Below are 20602 nucleotides of genomic sequence, written 5' to 3' on the forward strand. Positions count from 1 at the left end.
CTCTTAACCGCTTAACTCATGCTAAGCTGTTACTTTTAAATGAAACTAGTCCTTTTTTGTCTTTTATTCTCTTTTATGGCATTTTTTGTCTATTGTTAACACTGTGTCTTCCCTACTTAGTTGTTGTCGTCATTGTTGATGTATATAACTTATTTTTGCCAATTCATTTATCAATGTAAAGTGTCTGACTGTGTTGAACCGCTTACCAGGGGCCCATATTTCTGTGCACGAAAATGATGTACCCAAAATAAAACGTTTATTGTTCTTTACCCTGTTCTCATTTGAAAAGTAACCCTTCAAAATTTTACAATCAAGAAGTCAGAAAGAGAATCCTGAGTGATCCTGAACCAAAGTTACAGATACAGCTATCATTATTATTTGTTATTGTTGTTGTTATTATTATTAATTTTATTATTACTTTTATTATTAGTAGTAGTAGTAGTATTAGTACTAGTACTAGTAGTAGTTTTACAGAATATGACAAGAAATAGTGAGCTTTAGTACCACCTATCGGTCATATTTAATTATTGCACCCCATAAATATGGAATAAGTCTGTTTTTTTGCCAGTTATATATTCAGATTTGTGTTTTTTGAACATCACTGGGTGTACTAACACATTCAAAGTGTACACACGACCAAACCCGCAGTCACAGACCAGAGTGAAAAAAGGAGGAGTGACATGAGCGCCTGGTGTTGATGATCACATGAGTGCATTCATGTGACTGCTTCACGTGGTTTCAGGGATAAATAGCAGAGGTGGACCGTACTCACAATAAGTTTGGTTTTGTCCTGTGACTGACAGTCAAAGAGGGGGGTACCTGGAGCTGAAGAAGTAATTAATTTCACACCAACAGCTGTCAAACTAGCTACAGGTAACTAACTCATTTTGTTGTTTCTTTGTTCGTTAAGGCGCAGTTTTGGACTTCCTGTATCATGTTGTTGTTTACACGGTGAGTTAGCAGTTAGCCAGCGTTAAATCGGTTACTTTTCTTGTAAAATAACAACACCTTCAACTGTACGTTCAGTCAATATTTTGGAGTGATATCGCCTCATTTTATGCAGAAGTCAGTTTATATCGCTCAACACTTTTGGAAGAGTTGCTCGACAGAAATTACGTATTTTTAAACGGAAACAACTGTCGCCCACTACCGTCTCCATGGAGATTATAGTTTTCACCGGACGTCCTAATAGATATTTTACTCTATAACTTTAGATGACGTCCTTATTAAGTTAGTTTAACTACAACTTTAGAATAACGTACTTGTTTAATTAGTTTAGCTAGCGTAAATATGGAAACATAATGTAGAGAAAACGTCCTCAATTTCTGAGTCTGACACATCAAAAGTGTCTCTCGGACTACCATTAATCAGCCTCGGGTCTTCAGACTGTCTTCATAATGTAAACGGTGGTCGTTATTTTTCTGGGTGTGTGTTGCTGTGACCCAGTTTTGCTTCATCACGCTCAGACTGATCAGATAAACATTCATGCAGCAGGTGGGGTCGATATGCAGGCATCAAACACCTGTATTTAACTAGATTTGACACGTTTAATGTGATTAATGAAATCTCGCATCATCTCAGTTAAAGGGAGGAGAATGAATTTAATACGGTAAGTTAAAATGAGCATGCAACATGATACTGAACAATGATGCACAATGAAAGTGAAAGCAGGGTTTATAGGGGAGCTTGAAGCAGCCATTTCGTGCTCAGCTTCATAACTAAACAAAAGCGAGGTGTCCAGACTTGTTTCCATCTGTGATAAACATGTGTGACACAGAGGTGGGAAATTACATAGTTTCACACTGCAGAAATGTTCCCACCAATGCATGTTTTCACATTTGCAAGCACAAAGAAAACAGGGTTGTTTTAGGCCTTCTGCATGGTAACAAAGAATGAGGAAATCAGGTTGTGTTAGTAGATAAACAGAACAAACCAACCAGATTCATAGGGTAATATAACTGGCTTATCAGACAATATGTCACCTTGTTCATGTGCAGCCAAAAAGAAAGCACTGAACAATTATATTATGTGTTTGAGGATGGAGAGCTTCAGAAAAGTCCTGTGTCTTGACATTATTTCCAGATCATAAAATGGTACACAGAATATTGCTTTGTTCCACCTAGAGAAGTTTTTACATTAAAAAGGTAAAAAAAAAAAAGACTTATCTTTATAGGCACCTATCAATACTGTTACATCATGTTTAGAGTAGCTGTAAATGACCATAATAAAAGAATATGATGAGAGGATAAAGTAGTAAAGTCAAAAGGAGCTTGTGTGGTCACTGGTTCAGCCCTGTATGGGAGCTGGTGAGGAAACAAAACATGTTGTTCCTCTGTGGCTTTTGGCGCTGACTCACCCGTTTCTAGATGATAAACTTTCCACGCTGGGGGAACATTTCACAACCCCTCTTGACCTTTTGGCTTTTTCAAACTCCGCTGGTTAACATCAGTAATATGGGGCATTGATTCTTGAGACTCTGACAGTTTGGTGAGATCACACCCTGCAGGATGACTCGGCAGGTTAATGCAGCAGCTTTTACTCCTGTAATGAGAGCTGTTTTTGAAGTAACTGACGTAGTTTTGATTGCTTGAGGCTGTGCGGGTCAGCATGCTGCTGGTTCACTTCCCTAAATCACACCCAAATCATTGTGTCAGCTACAAGAATGACTGGACCACTCTTAAAGCTTCACAAAGAGGTGTCTTTCAAACTTGTTTTCAGTCCTCTGGTGCCCCAAAATGATTATATTACATAGTTTGCATATAGTTAATATCCTGAACAATATAGAGACAGTTCACAGCTATAAAAATAATTTAAGATACCCACACACACATTGAAACCTTCCTTCAACCAGCATGTAAATTACCACCTGGTGACCTAGTGGTTGAAAATACACTTCAATAACAAGCCAATGAGGTCACTAGTGTTTATTTCTGTTGCTCTACCAGTGCACAGACTAGGATATAGCAATTTTTAGTGTTATTAAACTTTTAGATAAAGGAAGATGACCGAGTGGATTATGTTAACCGTCAGTTCATAAGAAAGCAGATGTTATGTGAAGGGATTTTTTTTTTTTTTTTTTTTTACACTTACTTCCCTCTTTGGACTTTTTGCTGATGCTAATCCCATAGCCTCAATCATGTGATGTCAAATCAGTTTCACTGACATTCATATTTTCTGCCTCTCAGACAGAACCGAGATGTTTTCGCTGGATTCTCTTCTGTTTTTTTCTGTAATAAAAACCTGACATGACTATACACGTGTGCTGAGTTGCCACGCACTTAACTGCACCTAACCACACCACCACTTGTGGTAACATGACTTTTGGTTAATCTTGCTTGGGACAGATTGCTAAAAAATAATTTTTTGTTTTGTAATTTTTTGGCTTGTCAGGGTTTGAAGTGACATGTTGGATTATTCCATCAGCTTTAAAGAAGAGCACAGTGTCTGCACTTGTATTGATCTGACTGGACCATCCTTTTTATCCTGAACACACCCATTGCTTCAATTTAAGAGGCTACATTATGATCTTTAATGGATGTTTGCCTGGAACTCAACTCACACTTCACTTGTGCATTTCACCTCTGATCATGTGTTTTCTGAATACTGTTGGAGGGAGAACTGCTTTCAATTTGAAAACTGAAACTCAGTGTTTCTTACAAAAGAAAATGCACAGTGTATCTTAAGTCCTTTTTTCGTGTGCATGCAGGTTTAAATCTAAGGAATGAGTTGAAGGCAGTTCTCATGTTTGCTCACGCAGCATGTTTAAGCACTGGAAAGGTCGCTGACCAGCATGACTGGGTCTAAGCGGTTTTCTCCGCTCTCTGTGTGCACTGTATGTTCCACTTGTAGCTGCGACAAGAGTGATGCTGTCTAGTCAGATGTGAACATTTAGTCTTTCTTCATAGTAGAGTTTTAGTTTAGTGCAGTTTAATTTAGTTTTTCCTGCATATACAGTTAACTATGGTCAAGTTCTGCATTTAAAAATAATAAAATAAATTTTAGCTTTAACTATGACATGATTCAATCAGCTTCTGATAGTTTAGGGAAGTTAAAATACATGGTTTGCTTTAAAATGAAACAAAGTCTGTGTTTGTTAGGAAGGATTAAGTAATCTATGCCAAGGTTTAGTCACTTAATCCGAATGTAAGCAGAAATATTACCATAGCTCACTAATGTAACATTCAACGTGAATAATTAATAAACTTGTCCTCTCATTTTGTGTCTTTCAAGCAAAATGTGGCATGCAGCCTTCCTCTTATTGGCTGCCAGCTTGTCGGTGAGCCTGGCCAGACCCCACCTCCACCCACTGTCCAGTGAGATGGTCAACTACATCAATAAGGTCAACACTACCTGGAAGGTGAGTTTGTTTTAAAAAAAATATTGTACATTATCTGATCTTCTACAAATTGTTGCCTTCGACTTATGAGTCTGTCTTTTTTTTTTGCTGAATATTTTATTTGCCTAAATCTGCCTCCTCTACTGCAGGCTGGTCACAATTTCCATAATGTGGACTACAGTTATGTCCAGAAACTCTGCGGTACGATGCTGAAGGGACCTAAACTGCCTCTCATGTGAGTCTCACATGGAGTCTGTCTGTGGGGGTAAAACCATGAAGGGGGAAACACACAGCACATCAGTGAGAGCATGTATTTTGCAATGTTGTGCATGTCATAATAATTCATGGTGCTTATTGGGTTTAATTAATAATAATAATAATAATAATAATAATAATGAAGCATCTTTGGTGTTGCTGAGTAGGACGCTTCACCATGTGCTCACTCATAAGATACAAAAGTACATCAAGTGTGCTTACATGTAGTTACAGTAGGACATTGTAATACTTGACTCTGATACACTGTGTTCTCCTCTGCAGGGTTCAGTACGCTGGAGATATGAAGCTGCCGAAGGAATTTGACTCAAGAGTGCAGTGGCCCAACTGTCCCACTCTGAAGGAGATCAGAGACCAGGGGTCCTGTGGATCCTGTTGGGTAAGGAGCGAAAAAGTTACTGTTCAAAAGATTGGACCATATTTAACTGGAACTGAGAATTAACAGTTTTTGAAAGAACAGGTTGTCTGGTGAATATTTTGTATTATTTTAGATTGTGAGTAGTCAAGTCAGTTTAAAAAAATATATATATAACCCCATTCACAAATTTTCCTAGAAGGGTTTTGCAATCTGTACAGTATAATACACCCTTTATGCGAAAAAAAAAAAAAAAGTAATCTGTTGATAAATTACTTGACTGATTTTCCTGTTTTATGATTTTAATTGTTTTTATTTGTGTTTTTGTTGCATGTTATCATAGGCTTTTGGTGCTGCAGAGGCCATCTCCGACCGCGTGTGTATCCACAGCAATGCCAAGGTCAATGTGGAGATTTCCTCGGAGGATCTGCTGACCTGCTGTGAAAGTTGCGGCATGGGGTGAGACGCAGCAACATGGGAAAAGTTTCAATATTTCATTGTTTAAATGCTCCCACTAGTGGCTGCTCATATGTGTCGCTACAGCTCAGAAGGAAAGGTTTTTGTCAGGGTTGAAGGTTTGACAAGTTATAATGATCTGGTATAAAGTGTGAGGAGAGAATGACGCTTTCAAAACATGCAGAAAAGTGAGATCATTTAATGTATTAAATATGTGCACAAATACTTAATGACATGTAGAGTACGAAAAGGCAGGTCTGTGATGATGCAAAGGCAGGTACATTTGCGATTTACATTTTTCCTCTCCTTTTTTAGATGTAACGGTGGCTACCCCTCAGCTGCTTGGGACTTCTGGACCAAAGAGGGACTGGTCTCTGGAGGCCTCTATGACTCCCATGTTGGTGAGTGATGTGACGTGTGTAATTCCTACAATGTACGTGTGTGTCCTTTACAATTCTGACATCTTCTTTGTGTCCACAGGTTGCCGGCCTTACACCATCGCCCCCTGTGAGCACCATGTAAACGGTAGCAGACCTCCCTGCACTGGAGAGGAAGGAAACACACCTGAGTGCGTCGCCATGTGTGAACCTGGATACACACCCAGCTACAAAGAGGACAAGCACTATGGTAAGAAATGCAGGGGAATCATTTTTGATTTCCTAAAATTAGAGTTTGGGAGAGATAACGGTTTAGGTATGTTCACACGAGCTCTATAGCTTAGCTTGCTCAGTAGTATTTAATTTATAGAATAAAATCTGTTATGTTCTCTCTCTGATTCTACAGGAAATATGCTCTCCACTTTAGTTGACTCATATTACATTTGGGTGTGATGCTTTAATGTGGCTCAGTTTTGCTCTGTTGTAGCAATAATAAATACACTATAAAAAGAAAAGGACAGTTATATTAATAATAAGCAGGGTGAGCTGAAGAAGTAATCTTCATTAATCATTTTTAAATATTTAAGAGACCATAATGCAACAGACAGTTAATAAATGTTTTTGGTAGTTTTTTTTTTTATCAGAAATTAAAGTTACTCAGTTTCAGTAGTCAAAACTTTAGTATTAATCTATCCCTAACAGGCATATTTATATTGACCGGCTTACAAAGTGCTTATTAGATCTCTGATAAAGAGCTGGGCAGTATATGTATCCAGTAATGTTGAATGTGTCCCACAAGCAGCATTTTTATGTCCTCTTGAAGTCCAACCTTGATGATGATAAACACAACTGTGTAAACATGCACACAGCACAGAGTCCTAACTCAAAGTATGTTGCAGGTAAAACGTCCTACAGCGTTCTGTCAGACGAGCAGCAGATTCAGTCTGAGATATTCAAGAACGGCCCAGTAGAGGGAGCCTTCATCGTCTATGCAGACTTTTTGCTGTACAAGTCTGGTAAGAACACATGCACCTTTAACAGACACACATATTTACTTTTGTATGCTCACAGCCTGTGGATAAAAGCTGATTGTTGAACTTGCTCAGTGACACTGTAAAAACAAACATTCTTTCACGCACTTGAACACACGCTGACTCTCCCCTCTTTGTCTTCTCTGTTGTGTTCTTTGCCTTTTTTTTTTTCTCGTCGTCAGGTGTGTATCAGCATGTGACTGGGTCTGAAGCGGGTGGACACGCCATCAAGATGCTTGGCTGGGGGGAGGAGGATGGTGTTCCCTACTGGCTCTGCGCTAACTCTTGGAACACCGACTGGGGGGATAATGGTGAGCAGAGACGCATTTTAAAAACTTTTTTTTATTTACTACTTTTTTTAATTTGATTCATACAACGAAAGTCCCACCACCCCTTATTTACATACATACATGCATGCATGCATACATACATACATACATGAGAGAAACAGGATATTAGAAATGCTGTAAGTATAATAGTGTAAACCACCAACTGAAGACTTAAATCATCCCATAGTTGAATCACTTGAGTTGCATTATATTTTACAGGGTTACTTTATACATACATCTTATTTCACTTAAGTTCATCTGACAAGTACATGAAACTTTATCGATTTAAGATTTTCAAGCAAAATATACAATGTGCTCTCAAGATGCATTCTTACATTTTAAGAGACCAGTTCCAGCTACAATATTTTAAAAAATTGGAACAGGCTGCCACATTAATTATTTAATGATCTGAAATGTTCTTCAAAATAAGTTAATTTTGGTGAATAATACTATTTCTGCTTTGTGGTATTGCTACTTTATTTCAATAATTGTAAATAGTTCTATCATGTGTTGCTTTGTAAAAGTCATTGTACTTATTATACGTCATATCCAACCAGAATATGAGACACAAATGGAAACATTCAATATTGTATGCTGTCAAACTCAAGATATGCAGATACTTTATGCTATCAAACATCTGTTTGTTGGTTTTGGCTCTGAGCTTCTGGTTTTGTTTTGTTTTTTTCTTTTTCTTCATTTGCTAAAACTGGGCTAATTTAAGTGTGAACTGTCTTCTTGTTTGTTTCTGGTCTTAAGGTTACTTTAAAATCCTGCGTGGATCTAATCACTGTGGTATTGAGTCTGAAGTTGTGGCTGGCATTCCCAAATAAAAACTCCCAGGTAAGACACTAAAACATGTAATGGGGATATAATGTATCGGCCTCTCTAATTTAATGCATGGATTTGTGTTTGTGCACAAGTGACTGTTGACCCTGTACCACTGCTATAGCTTCTCATTTCAGCTCTAATGGGCTTCTGTCTTTGTAAAATCCTCAACATAAGTTTGATAGTTTGTATGTGACATGTAGAGCTGCAATGATTAATCTATTTGTTGTCAGCTATTAAATTAATTGCCAAATATTTTGATCATGAATTGATCACAATCAGGTTTATTGCCAAATAGGTTTGCACATACAAGGACTGACTTGGTGTTGTGGTCCATAAAAGTCAAAAACATTAAGTAATCCTAAATAACATAAAAAAGGATTAACAATTAAAAATATATTCTAAGTGAGAGGAGCTGCTACAGGTTAATTGTTTTAAGTTTTAGTATTCTTTGACAGTAAACTGAATATGATGTGGTCTGTTCTGGTTGGGACAAGACATTTGAGGACCATCTTGTGCTTAGGGAAATGGTGATTGGACCAAACGCCTAATCTGTTAATTGAGAAAGCAATAGATTAGTCTATAATGAAAATAAGTGTTAGTTGCAGCCCTTGTGACCTGTAGTATGTGTCTGCGTTTGTCTTGCAGGTTCGGAGCAGCAGTGTCATTACATAATCACTAGAGGGCGACACACAGGAATTCTTCAACACCTTTTTAACTGCATTTAGTCCTTACAGTTACAACTCCACTGATCACTTGCACACATGACATGTGGCTTTCTTTTGATGGCAGGCAGAAAAAACTTGAGCAGCCTCTACATGAAGGTGGTTTTAGCATATTGAGTATGATAGCAACTACTGTATGTCACCATTGTTAAGACATGGTCAGTCTAAAGGTTGCACAGGAGAAAAAACACATTAGTGTATTTAATTTTATCTCAGGTGATTTTGACCTTTGAAACCCCCAACCGTCACATTTTTTGCACTGCTGGAAAGTGTGAGCTGTTTTAGAGCAATACAGCCACAGGAAGTGATTTGACACCAATTACAAGACTCTGCCTGATGGAGCAGAGGAGGTCAGTTTATATGAATGTGTCTAATTTTAAATGATCAAAGCTTTCATATTGATTGCCATTTTTATTTCTCAGTGCCACCAATGTCAGTCCACAATGTTAGGATCTACTCATTGTAATTTGTGCCTATTAGTGTTTTTAAGCGTTGAGTATTAGATGAGAAATGTAACATTTTTTTTTTTTTTTAAATATGAATGGAAATGAGATGGAGTGTTTTTGTCTGCCTGTATTGACCAGAATATTGGCACATAGCTGTTATGTTCTGAAATTAAAAAAAATATGAATACTTTGGTTCCCAGTATGTTGTTGTCACTCTTGAACATGCATCCTAGAATTTCAAATTCATGTGTGACTGATTTGAAACCTCACAAGCATGAGACTGACTCACCATGAAACTCTGGGTCAAGATGTGAATAAATTGATCCCTTGAGGAGAAATTTCTTGATAGGAGTCATTTCTCATGATAGCTGATACATATTTGTTTCTGTTGTTGTTATTATAGGTTTCCATTGCTTCTAAAAAAAGACAATTTGAGTGTTTTTTAGATCAACTGATCTGAATACTCATTTTTTTTAAGCAAAGTGACCACAATTTATGTTACATACGAGCTAGAAACCTCCTGATTCCTGGACCATCTGTGCTGATGAATGAACTCTTTATTTTCTGACCATTTTGAATTAATTTAATTTTCCAGGTTTTCAGGTGTACATCAACACTTAACCTCTGTCAATAACACAACATAAAGGTGTGCTATGGGCATGAAATTAAATTGTATAGCACCTGTCATGCAGCTCAAAGTGGTTTTCGAGTATTTTTTCTTTTTCCTTTTAGTCACAGGTATCAATACATCTTCAGGTACAGTGACACAATCTGTATATAGGTACCAGGGATAATAGAAAAATAAAATGTATATACAATTTTTGTTTACAAGTTATACATATGGTACCCTTTCTAAGTCCATAATAGAAAGGGAGGGTGGGGCAAAGAGTATCTTGTACCCAAAATGTGGTTTCTCATCCTTATTTTGTTTAAATCAATCCTTTCAATTCCAATTAATAAACAAAGAAACATAACTATATACATCCAGAGAGCAAAAAACTAATAAAAGTGCTCGTAGCGGTTTGACTTCATATCATTACATGATTGTTATAGTCAAAGTGGTTATCAATAGCAGCAAGTAAAACCACACGGTGACAATGGGAGACATTTAAAATGCTAAAAAAGTTCAAATGTTTGAAAATTTGGGGCGGCTATGGCTCAGGAGGTAGAGCGGTCGTCCTCCAATTGGAAGATTGGCGGTTCGATTCCCGGCTCTTCCAGACTACATGTCGATGTGTCCTTGGGCAAGACACTTAACCCCTAGTTGCTCCTGTTGCTGTGCCAACGGTGTATGAATGCGAGTGAATGGTTAGATTCCTCCTGATGTGCAGGTTGGCACCCTGCGTGGTAGCTGCCTGCCATCGGTGTATGAATGTGTGTGAATGGGGTGAATGAATTGTAGTGTAAAGCGCGTGAGTGGTCGAAAAGACTAGAAAGGCGCTATATAAGTACAGTCCATTTACCATTTACCAAAAGTCCACTATTAGCTCGGTTTCGACACTTCCGCTTTGTTGTCAGCGTAAACAAACCCTCCCACTTCGTAGTAGAAAACTGTTTGCTCGATTTCAACACCGCCCTGATCCCATTATAAACATATAACTCGGACAGCTGTGTGTGGCCTAAAAGCCTAAAACAAAATACGAAATAAGAACCCCTTTTCAGAAAAATATATGAAATGCTACACAGAAAAGTCGAAAAATATTAAATTGGATGGAATAAGTGACCAGAGTACATAATTCCGCCCAGTTAAAATAGACCCGGGACACTCCGGCTCTCAAAACAAACACACCACCCAACGCCCGTCTTCCTACTGGTGGAGCCGGCGGAGCGAGCTCATTCAGTCAGCGAGCGATGGATGGGGGAGGCAGGGTTTCGTGGATGAAATATGGGCCCGTTGTGTCCTTGTTTGTGGTTCTTTTGGCCGTGTGGTTCCGGTCACCCCAGGAAGGAGACCTGGACGACCGACTGGACACCGTGTTGTCCTCTCTGCTCCGGGCGGAGAGCAAAGTGGGCATGAACGACGTCGCCAGACCGAGAGTGGCTGTTGGTAAGTGCTAACAGTGGCTAACCTAATCTCAGTAGACTATGGGTTCGTAATTGTTACAAGTGGAAACTGAATTAGCGACATATTAAAGTTGAATTTAAAGTAGGTTGACGTTAATGCCATTCATTGTTCTTGTTAATAAACACAACAATAAATAACATTTGACTGCCAACTGTCTGTGCTGGGGCTTTGAAATGCTAATAATGATGTAATTTATTACAAACTTTCGCAAGCCATTGAAAATAGGGAACAAAGGAAAGGTGTTCATCTTAAATTAACTACAGGCCTTGCAGATAGTGCTCAAAATATCAAGATTTATCAGCAAATGACAGATCAAGTGAAAAGCAGCTTGAAGATCTAATGTCAGGTTTTGTATACTGAAGCCAAACCTGACTCTGTGAAAGAAGCTTGATCCTGTTAGATGTGCTCAGTCATCGTTTTTCAGTATCTTTTCTGACCAGCTGGCACAGTTTGTTCCTCTATCATTCAACTGGACACCACACAGTCATCTTCTCTGCAGCTCTACAGTCCAGGCCTGCTATGTTTGAGCTGATGAGGAACAATGACAAGTGCATAGAAAAATGGGCAAGCTGGTGCTAAAATTTGCACAATGAATGAGTGGGAATGTGGATGAATTTAGGGGCTAATAACACTAGAATTAGTGGTAGTTTATGTGTGACATGCCCAGTTCAAACCTGCCTAATTAGTAGAGCCAGCTTGTGAATGTATATGTGGACATTTTCAGGTTCCTCTGGTTTTAGCTTTGGTAATAAGACAGCTTCACTCGTGACCACTCCACGGTTTCACACCCTGCCTCTAAGCAAAGGCACAGCATTATTGTGAGTGATATCACCTGAGTGACTAGTGCCTAAACAGTGGGCATCAAGCCATTAGCAATATTAAAGGGTGGAATTCTGCACCTGAAGACAACAAAATGCTTCAGACAGGTATCTTATCCTATCTTGTCCTTTTGAACCTTGTAACAAACACACAACAGAAGTTATCCCCCTATCTGTCCAACCTTTACCCTGTTGACAGCCACGCAGTCAGACCTGTAAACATTGTAATTATCAGTCATTATTAACAACCCATGTCAGCCTAGTTACATAATATGTCAAAAATTTACATCTAAATCTTATGTATTGCTATTTGGTGCTTCAGGTCATGAATTGGAGTTACAACACAATGTTCCCGACCACATGATAACAACATGTTGTTGCCTGCTTTCCTCCGCTCTGATCTTACATGTTGTTTTACCTCCTATCCTGTGTTACTTAATGTGATTATGTGTCATTATGTTTTGACTGCTTGCACTAAGTTAACAGCTTAAACTATATCAGTCTGTCAGATTTTTTGATCGACCGTGGTGGCAGACAAATGTTGCAGCACCAGGCACAGCTGCTGGGTGGATTTCCTTCTGCTCCATTTACTAAAATTGCACACTGGCATTACCTCTCTCCATGATTTGTTTATACCATTCGGTTTGACCACAGTGCCCAATCAAAAGGCCCTCCTGTTTCACAACTATCCCCCTGTTTCTTTCCCTACAGGCCACCTCTGTATCTCTTTTTATCTTCTCCCTCTTGTTGACCAATAATGTTTAGATGTCCATCGATTTTATTGCATATTTATCTCTCTTTGTCTTTCTTTTCTGCCCCTCTTTGTCACTGTAGGTTTTGGAGGTTGTGTGGACCTGATAGTGGATGGAGTAACATTGCTTAATAAGATTGGCCTCCCTCCCACAGACCAGCCGCTGCATCATGACTACATAGAAAACACTGAGCAGCTGGCTGAGAGCTTTGCCTACTTCTTTGCACCGGGAGCTGCTGCAGAGTGAGTTGCATCTGTATCTGTGAACACATGCTCAGTCTGATCTTGTTAGGACATTATGGGTGATGCTTCTTTTCCATCTGTAATGTGACATACGTCTGCAGTCAGTGTGTGTGTGGTTGGACAGGAGGGAGGGGGAATGGCAAGAAGATATTATCTTTGTGAGGCTCGAGATCATTTTAGCCCCTCAGGCTGCTGTACTCCTGACTCATTGTCCTCCTCCTGCCATCACATGTTCGTTAGCAAACAAGCTCAAATTCCTCTGTGTAGTTAAATGGATTTATTTTTAAGATCCATGCATACAAATAAAAACTCCCAAAAGAATTAATCCAGTGGTAGATATGATCAATTTACTGTTGGTCAGACAAAAATAAGCACTTCTGTTCTGTCTGTTTTTTGTTATTTAGATAGTATCACAGCAGCCAAAGTATTTGGGATTAAGATTTATGCAGTTGAACTCATCTACCCTCTCCTCTCTGTCATTGGTGACTGCTGTCATTTGTTGTTGCTTTGGCGCCTGTCAGCCCTTGTTCATTGTCTGGCATTAACACCTTAAGTCAACAGGCTCGCAAAGAGAGAAAAGGCGAGGGAATGTATGAGAGAGACAGTGAATGAATGTTTTTTTTCCATCATAAAGAGTTATTTTACTTGCCTTATTTTGTTTAATTTACAATTGTAAATGGAGAACATCCACCAAATGACAAACTTGTATGGATAAAGTCTGAATCCATAAGGACACACTATTTTATTGTAATTATTTTACAAAATGAAATATCTTAATCATAAGTTGCCCAGTGTGTTAGGCTTCTGCTTGCTTCTCTTCAATTTATACATCATTTTTTTCCTGCAGTTTAAAATCAGTTTTACATATTCAGTTCCAGATAGACAGATGGTGTGCGACATACAGATGAGCATAAAGACATGAGTTAAAAATAACCATAATCTGCAGGATGCTAATGTTCAGCTAACCAGGCTAATCTCACACATACTGCAGTCTGTAGAATAGTCTGGTACATCTACTCCACAGGCCTCAAACCTTCTTTCACAACACTGCCTTTTTTTCTTGCTATTTCTACATGATGGCATCACTTTGAGCACTCAGGATGATGAACTTTGAAGTTAAAAATATTTATGCTTTTAACAGAAGGGTGTCAGTGTTCAAATGGTTTTTAAGGAGTCTCGTAGCAACAAGTGGTGCCACAACCTGAATCTCCTGTACTGCCTGAGCAGAATAAAAGAGTTTATTTTTTATTTTTTCCCCACTTATCTCATACTGGGATTTATTTTGCTTTCTCAAGTGCCTTTAGCTCTTGCATCCACTCCATGTCCAGTAGCACCTCTACTTATTTAGTGTACATGTATTTTTCTTTTGTCTAAAGCTTAAATATTCCTGATATACGTCACGTGTGTTTTTCTAACAGAGCTTCTCCACAGAACTTTATGGCATAAAACACATCAGTCCTGTTGGTATAAGACAAACTATCACAGTAGTAGCTGTAGTTACATTTTGAAAAGAAACACACTTCTTATGAAAATGCATTCAGATGAACGCCCTGTCTCATAGTATTTTTGGAACAAATTGATATTTGCAAATGGACCACGTCAACAAGTTTTTCAGGTTTAAATGGCAATTCAAAGTGTTTTACAAGCTGCATAAAATAATTGGGACGTGATAACACAAATGAAAACAGGTGTTTATAGAAAATTATGTGACTACTCTCAAATTCTTGTCTTTCAGTTTAATTGTATTTTCCTTTTTTTCTTTTGCAGGCGGTTTATGCTAAATGACACCCTCTTTAGTGAGCTGGTTGAAGCATCCCGTGATTTACCTGGAAACAGATGGTCGGTAGGTGGAAATGCCCCGGTAATGGCTGGCCGCATGGCAACCGAGGGTTGTGATTTGTTGCTAGGGGGAAGCTTCAGCCCTGACTTTACAGATGTCCTGTCCCAGCACATCACAGGTACACACATACACACACACACACACACACGCACACACACACACACACACACACACACACACACACACACACACACACACACACACACACACACACACACACACACACAGGTGCACTCTTTTTTTTCTTTTTCCTCTGTGCTCTCTCTCTAACTCTCTTTTAACAAACCCTGTTATTTCCACCTCCATTCTCCCTACATCACCTCCATCTGTCTCTCCAGTGGCTGGTAACACAGTAGAGGAGCCAGACATTCATCTCATCCTGGAGTATCCATCCGGTGCCAGCTGGGGGCGCTATACCTCACGTCGAGCCAACAGGTATGTGTTCGGTGGAGGTTTGGAGAACCTTGAGGAATCACAAATTGAAAGCTACTTGTATATGAGCATGTAACATATTTCACAGTATTCCAGTACGCTGAATTTAGTGAATATTGTGAATAAAAGAGCTGTGATGTGTTCTAAGGCTTCAAGATATTTAGAGTTGACTGTGACGTACATGTATTTATGTGGTCTACAGGTATATCATTCACAGTGATGACCATAACCCCTACCTGGCCTCCATGGAGGAATTTGCAAAGAAACTCCAAAACTTTGACCCAGATCTGCTGGTGGTGGGCGGACTGCAAATGATGGACAACTTCCCTTTCCAGTCAGGTAAAAGGAAACTGGAGAAGCTGTTTCATTTGTTGGAACATCTAGTATTAGTTTCAGTTGCTTTGTGTTGCACAAATTAAATGGGATGTATTCAAAGTTTTTAAATCACACCCAGATAACAGAATCTACAGAGTAGGCCTGATATATTTGTACTTATACTTTATGTTATTTTGATAATTGTTAATATATAATTATGCTATGCTGAGCTCACCATGTTAGGCCAATCAATCTAGCAGGTAATAGTCAGGTGTTGAATTTGTCAGGACTTTGGCCACATTTTAAATAGAACAAAAAATAAAAAGTGGTTTGATTTTTGAAAGAACTTCACTCTGTTTGATTGAGTGATTGTATTTTTATTTTTTATTTTTTAATGAGTGATTATAACTTGCTTGGTTCTGTTACTGTTATTCAGTCTTTTCATTTGTCTCCTCCATTCCTCTTCTGGCATCTGTCTTCTTGTGATATCTTACCTTCTTGACCCTTTTTGTCTGTCATACCCAGCCTCACTCCTTATCGCCTTGTCATAATTGCAGGTGAGCGTGATGCGCTCTTCTCCCGCCTGGCTGACCTGCTCTCCTCCTCATCTCCCACAATTGGCATCCATTTTGAGATGGCCAGTTTTGTAGAAGAGAGTATAATGGAAGACCTGCTTCATTATGTCATCCCCCATGTATGTATGACCAAACAATTAAATCAACAGTAATTTACATAATCAGTTACTCAGACTGAGTTGAATGATTACATACATAGGTGTGAAAAACGTATTATAACTATAAGGCAGTGCAGCAGAAATTCCGTTTTATAGCTGTACAATCACAAAAAATCATTCTATTATAACTAATAACTTATATTTATCAATGAATATGGAGAGAGGTAGTCTGGTACGACGGAGTATTAGGGCCACAGTAAGAGAATTTTTTTTTTTGTCTGGAAAGTTTGAAACTAGATTTGTGTAGTTAAATGTTCCCCTCCTGTGTATTTACATCTATTTTGAATCCACGTGTTGCTATATCAGAGTGTGTGTAGTGTACTACTAGTTACTGTAGTAGTGGGTTAGGGTTAGTTGAAAGTTAGATTTTTGTCTCACTTGTTGTAAACTGCAGTGAGAAAACAGAACTGTAAAACAATTGCACATGGAGGGATATGTTCTGGCCCATTTTATTAATAGTTACTAACAATTATTAAGTGCTGTCAGTGTAGCCACACACATATAGTTAATAAGCTGCTGAGCTGTAGAAATCCATTGATTTCCAGAAACCCTTATACCACAAAAAAGATGCTGCTGCATGTGATTTCAGCCAGCACAGCACATATAGTTTATTGCTCTCAGCAGAGCAAAGTAACAAAACCAATTTAATCATCGAAGTACATCTGAGTGTGACGACCACCTGACAAAGAAGTACTTGTTGCGCTCACAGAGTTTTATCCAGAATGAGCTACACCTGCCATGTTGATCACAAGGAAAGATTGTTACTGTCAGAAGTAAGTTAGTTAGTTGGTTTGTCCACTGCTTTGATCAAAACTGAAATATTTCAACATTTACTGAATAGATTGTTACACAATTTTGTTTCCCGGAAAATTCTCAATAATTTTGGTTATCCCTGACTTTTTCCTTTAACCCCACGCTTTGGATAAAATGACTCAACGTTTGCATGGACTGCCATGAAATGTAGTGCACACGTTCATGCCCTGCTCAGGATAAATTTTAATCATGTAAGCAGATGTTAGCATTTAGCTTAAAGCACTGTACACAAGCACAGCCTCACAAAGCTGTCAGTGTGGATGTATGAGCTTACACCACATTTACACCTGGCATTAAAGTGTGATCTGTATCTGGATATATTATGTGAATAAGGAAGAAGACATTGTTTGTTTGAAATTCTGCCAGCTCCACCTAGTTAATATGGAAATTGATCACAGCATGAACACAAATGAGAAAACAAGAACACATTTTAATACCAGGTCTAAATATAAAGACACATGTGTCAGATGTCATTGGCATATGATTGGTACCATCCAGATACAAATTACATGCTAATACCAGCTGTAAATGAGGACCTAGTCTTGTTTCAAGATGCACCGTACAGAGGACTGCAGGTGACTCATCCTGATTCTGCTTTCTCCCAGGCGGACTCTTTAGGAATGAATGAACAGGAACTTCCCAACCTGCTCAGTCTACTTAAAGGCTCCAACATCACAGTTTTGTCTGACCCAAACCCCCGTGTAGCTACCGTCCTGGACCAGATGAGGGAGGTCTATCGCATTATCAACCAGCGCTACAAGGATGCCAGTGCAGAGAATGACAGCACTATGGCTAAGCCCCTAACCAGGCTCCATGTCCACACGCTGGCCTTTCAGGCCATGATCGTGACACGTGGCTCCCAGTGGAAGAACACAATGTCAGCCACCGCCAAGGCCTCGCTCACAGCTAACCGCCATGTCTGTGGCTCTAATGACATTGACCCCAACAAGGCAAGGCTTATCATGGACGACTCGTTCTCTGTGAGCCGTCAGGAGGGCAGCCAGCGTATCCCCCTGCAGGAGACCAGGCCCGTCAGCTGCTGGGATGAGGAGGACTACGAGATCTGCGTGGCTCCTGTGCTGGTGTGCACTGAAGTTTACCAAACTGCAGGTGGAGGAGACAACATCTCAGCTGCTGGCCTGGTGCTGCAGATCTAGAGAAGGACACTATAATGGTCTGTCTGTGTGTAGTGCTAACTAGATGTTGGCAAACAACGTGACTCTGGAAACTTGATCTAGGTCTGATGCAACATAGCCGTCTTGGCAAACACTGTGAGAGGTATCTGGCTAATGCTATCACTCCTGCAGCTCACAGCCAAGATGGACCATGAGGAAAACTGATTATCACTCATAGGAGTCAGATGATGGGGTAAAGTGGTTTGGTCATCAGGTTAGACCACCAGATTTTTTTAATTTACGGGCTCAGTATGTCTGTGAACATACAAGAATATGTAATTACACTTTCTTTGCCAGAGTGCAAAATCCTTTTGCATCCAGTTTATTTGGTTGTAGAACCAAAACTTTGAGCTGACACTGTCCTCTTCTGTCCTACTTTTTATTCAACATCATGCTATTATCTTTGATAAACCATTGTAGCCCATCACCTGACTCTAATGATAGCAGTGATGGTCACCTGTTCTCTATTTTTCCCTTAAAAGACTTGGCCTTCAGTAGGGATGTGATAGAGAGGGATGAGGTTTGGACTCCCCGTCTTACAGACACAGGGTTAATTAAAACACAAAGTTTAGAAAAGTATACTAAAATGATCTGTGATGAGACAAGGATCATTAAACCTATGGCTCCACTAAACTGCAAACTCATCCGGAGTCTTGTTGTAACTGACTATTGCAAATTTAGTTTCAGATGAGGTGACATGAAGGTCTGAGTCCTTATAATGAGAAGGCTCTATCCTGCCTCATCCCATCTGCTATCTTATCACAAAGGCAAAGAAAGATTTAAACTAGATAGCTTGTGATCACCTCCCATTCTTCCCAGTATATGTGAACATTTTACATGCAGGTTTGGGTGTGTTTGATCTGTTTTAATATTATCATTCCTGTGTGTCAGTTGCAGTGCAATAATGAAAAAGAAAAGTTTTATGAGACCACTGTTGGTAGCTGGATATGATGTCACAAATGTCCTCTCTACCTCCATCGTCATTTTTTTCTTCTTCTTCCCATTTCCATTCATCATACTTTTCTGTTGTCGGTCATATTTCTTCCTTGTCCTCTGTTCTCATCTCATGTTTATTTATGGCTTTTTAAGGACCAAATAACCAGTGTGGAGTTCTCCAGACTGCTTCTGCTGAAAGGTAAAAGTGATTGGCAGCTGTTTTCCACACTCATACAATATAGTGGAACATCTAGTTTATAGTTGTATGTGTCTCATATCTATCTTTCATTCTGTGGCATAGTGGAACACACTGAATTTATATTTTCCATGTTTAGTCTTCATCTCACTTATAGTCGCGACCAGATATTTTTCTTCCTTCAATATCCAGCGATAATAAAAACCCACATACTGCTGATTGTTGGATCTCTACTGGTAGTCAGTCACATCAATCACTTACTCACACATACGTGTGTCAAAGCCACTAGTTTCTCAATTGCAATTTAAAATAAAGATAATGTAGAATTTAAAACTGGGCCTTCCCTCTGAATGGCCATTATCACACAACCATCTCACTCTTTTCAGGGTTGACAATTTAAAACTCTGATTTAGTCCAGTCTCTGTTTAGTAAACAAACATTCCATCACAAATCCAATGTCAGCTGTTTTTTTCCATTCCCAATGAAGTATGCTCACTACAAATACACTCAATATGAAGTTTTTTTTTCCTTGCTTACAAAATGTTCATTACTTTTGTTAAAAATTGCTTCTCAAAGACAAAATTACATTTTCAGAGAGGAACACATTTATTTATGTTACAATGCAACAAGTATGAGGTCAAGAGAGGATATGAACCTAAAAGTAAATGAGTCCTTTATAAACGTTTTCCTTGTATCGACTGATTTGATGCTGTTTGATTATGCTGAAGGTAAATGAGCCTTATTCTGTCTGTCTGACTTTTGGTGTTTAGTGAAAAGGGAATGTTTAATACAGACTTTTTCTATTACTGTAGGCTTTTGTTTTTATTTTCTGATGTCCTCTTCTTACACATTGATTGGAAGCCAAGAGTAACGGGTTGTGTTTTTACTGTGAAATGTTTAAAGCAGAATTTCAGCATGCATTCATGCTCAGATCCGGAGTTGTTTGCATTTACCACCATATCATAACTTATCTAAATGCTAGATAAGTGCTGTCATTCATGTTCCAAAGTTGTGTAACTTTCATGCATGTTAACTATTCAATGCAGAATCACTTATGATAAAATGCTAAGCACTCATTGCTTTGTCTGTTTCTTTTATGATACGGGGGTCATTTATTGGTAAGGTTCATACC

The 20602-nt window shown here is 38.9% G+C and overlaps 3 protein-coding genes across 4 annotated transcripts in view; 2 read left to right on the forward strand and 1 right to left on the reverse strand.

Annotated features, from left to right (window-relative positions):
* The window catches only part of smyd2a (SET and MYND domain containing 2a), a 146318-nt gene that overhangs the window by 38675 nt on the left and 87041 nt on the right, over positions 1 to 20602 (reverse strand). The window lies entirely within an intron of this gene.
* ctsba (cathepsin Ba) lies at positions 738 to 9340 on the forward strand. 2 transcript variants are annotated; one of them, XM_062421515.1, is made up of 11 exons: positions 738 to 873; positions 4231 to 4357; positions 4486 to 4571; positions 4874 to 4988; positions 5308 to 5423; positions 5736 to 5821; positions 5901 to 6047; positions 6697 to 6813; positions 7011 to 7139; positions 7914 to 7997; positions 8631 to 9340. In XM_062421515.1, exons 2-10 carry the CDS (start codon positions 4235 to 4237, stop codon positions 7985 to 7987), a joined length of 993 nt encoding a protein of 330 aa, XP_062277499.1. In that variant the 5' UTR covers positions 738 to 873; positions 4231 to 4234; the 3' UTR covers positions 7988 to 7997; positions 8631 to 9340. The 2 variants fall into 2 exon arrangements, with proteins under 2 accessions (XP_062277499.1, XP_062277507.1); XM_062421523.1 differs by having other exon boundaries at positions 7914 to 7991; positions 8628 to 9340.
* Positions 10968 to 20540, forward strand: adpgk2 (ADP-dependent glucokinase 2). The gene is made up of 7 exons (XM_062421532.1): positions 10968 to 11200; positions 12871 to 13030; positions 14798 to 14988; positions 15209 to 15305; positions 15505 to 15641; positions 16175 to 16311; positions 17769 to 20540. Exons 1-7 carry the CDS (start codon positions 11005 to 11007, stop codon positions 18318 to 18320), a joined length of 1470 nt encoding a protein of 489 aa, XP_062277516.1. The 5' UTR covers positions 10968 to 11004; the 3' UTR covers positions 18321 to 20540.

The sequence above is a fragment of the Scomber scombrus genome, chromosome 1 (assembly GCF_963691925.1).
Source record: "Scomber scombrus chromosome 1, fScoSco1.1, whole genome shotgun sequence".
Lineage (NCBI taxonomy): Eukaryota > Metazoa > Chordata > Actinopteri > Scombriformes > Scombridae > Scomber > Scomber scombrus.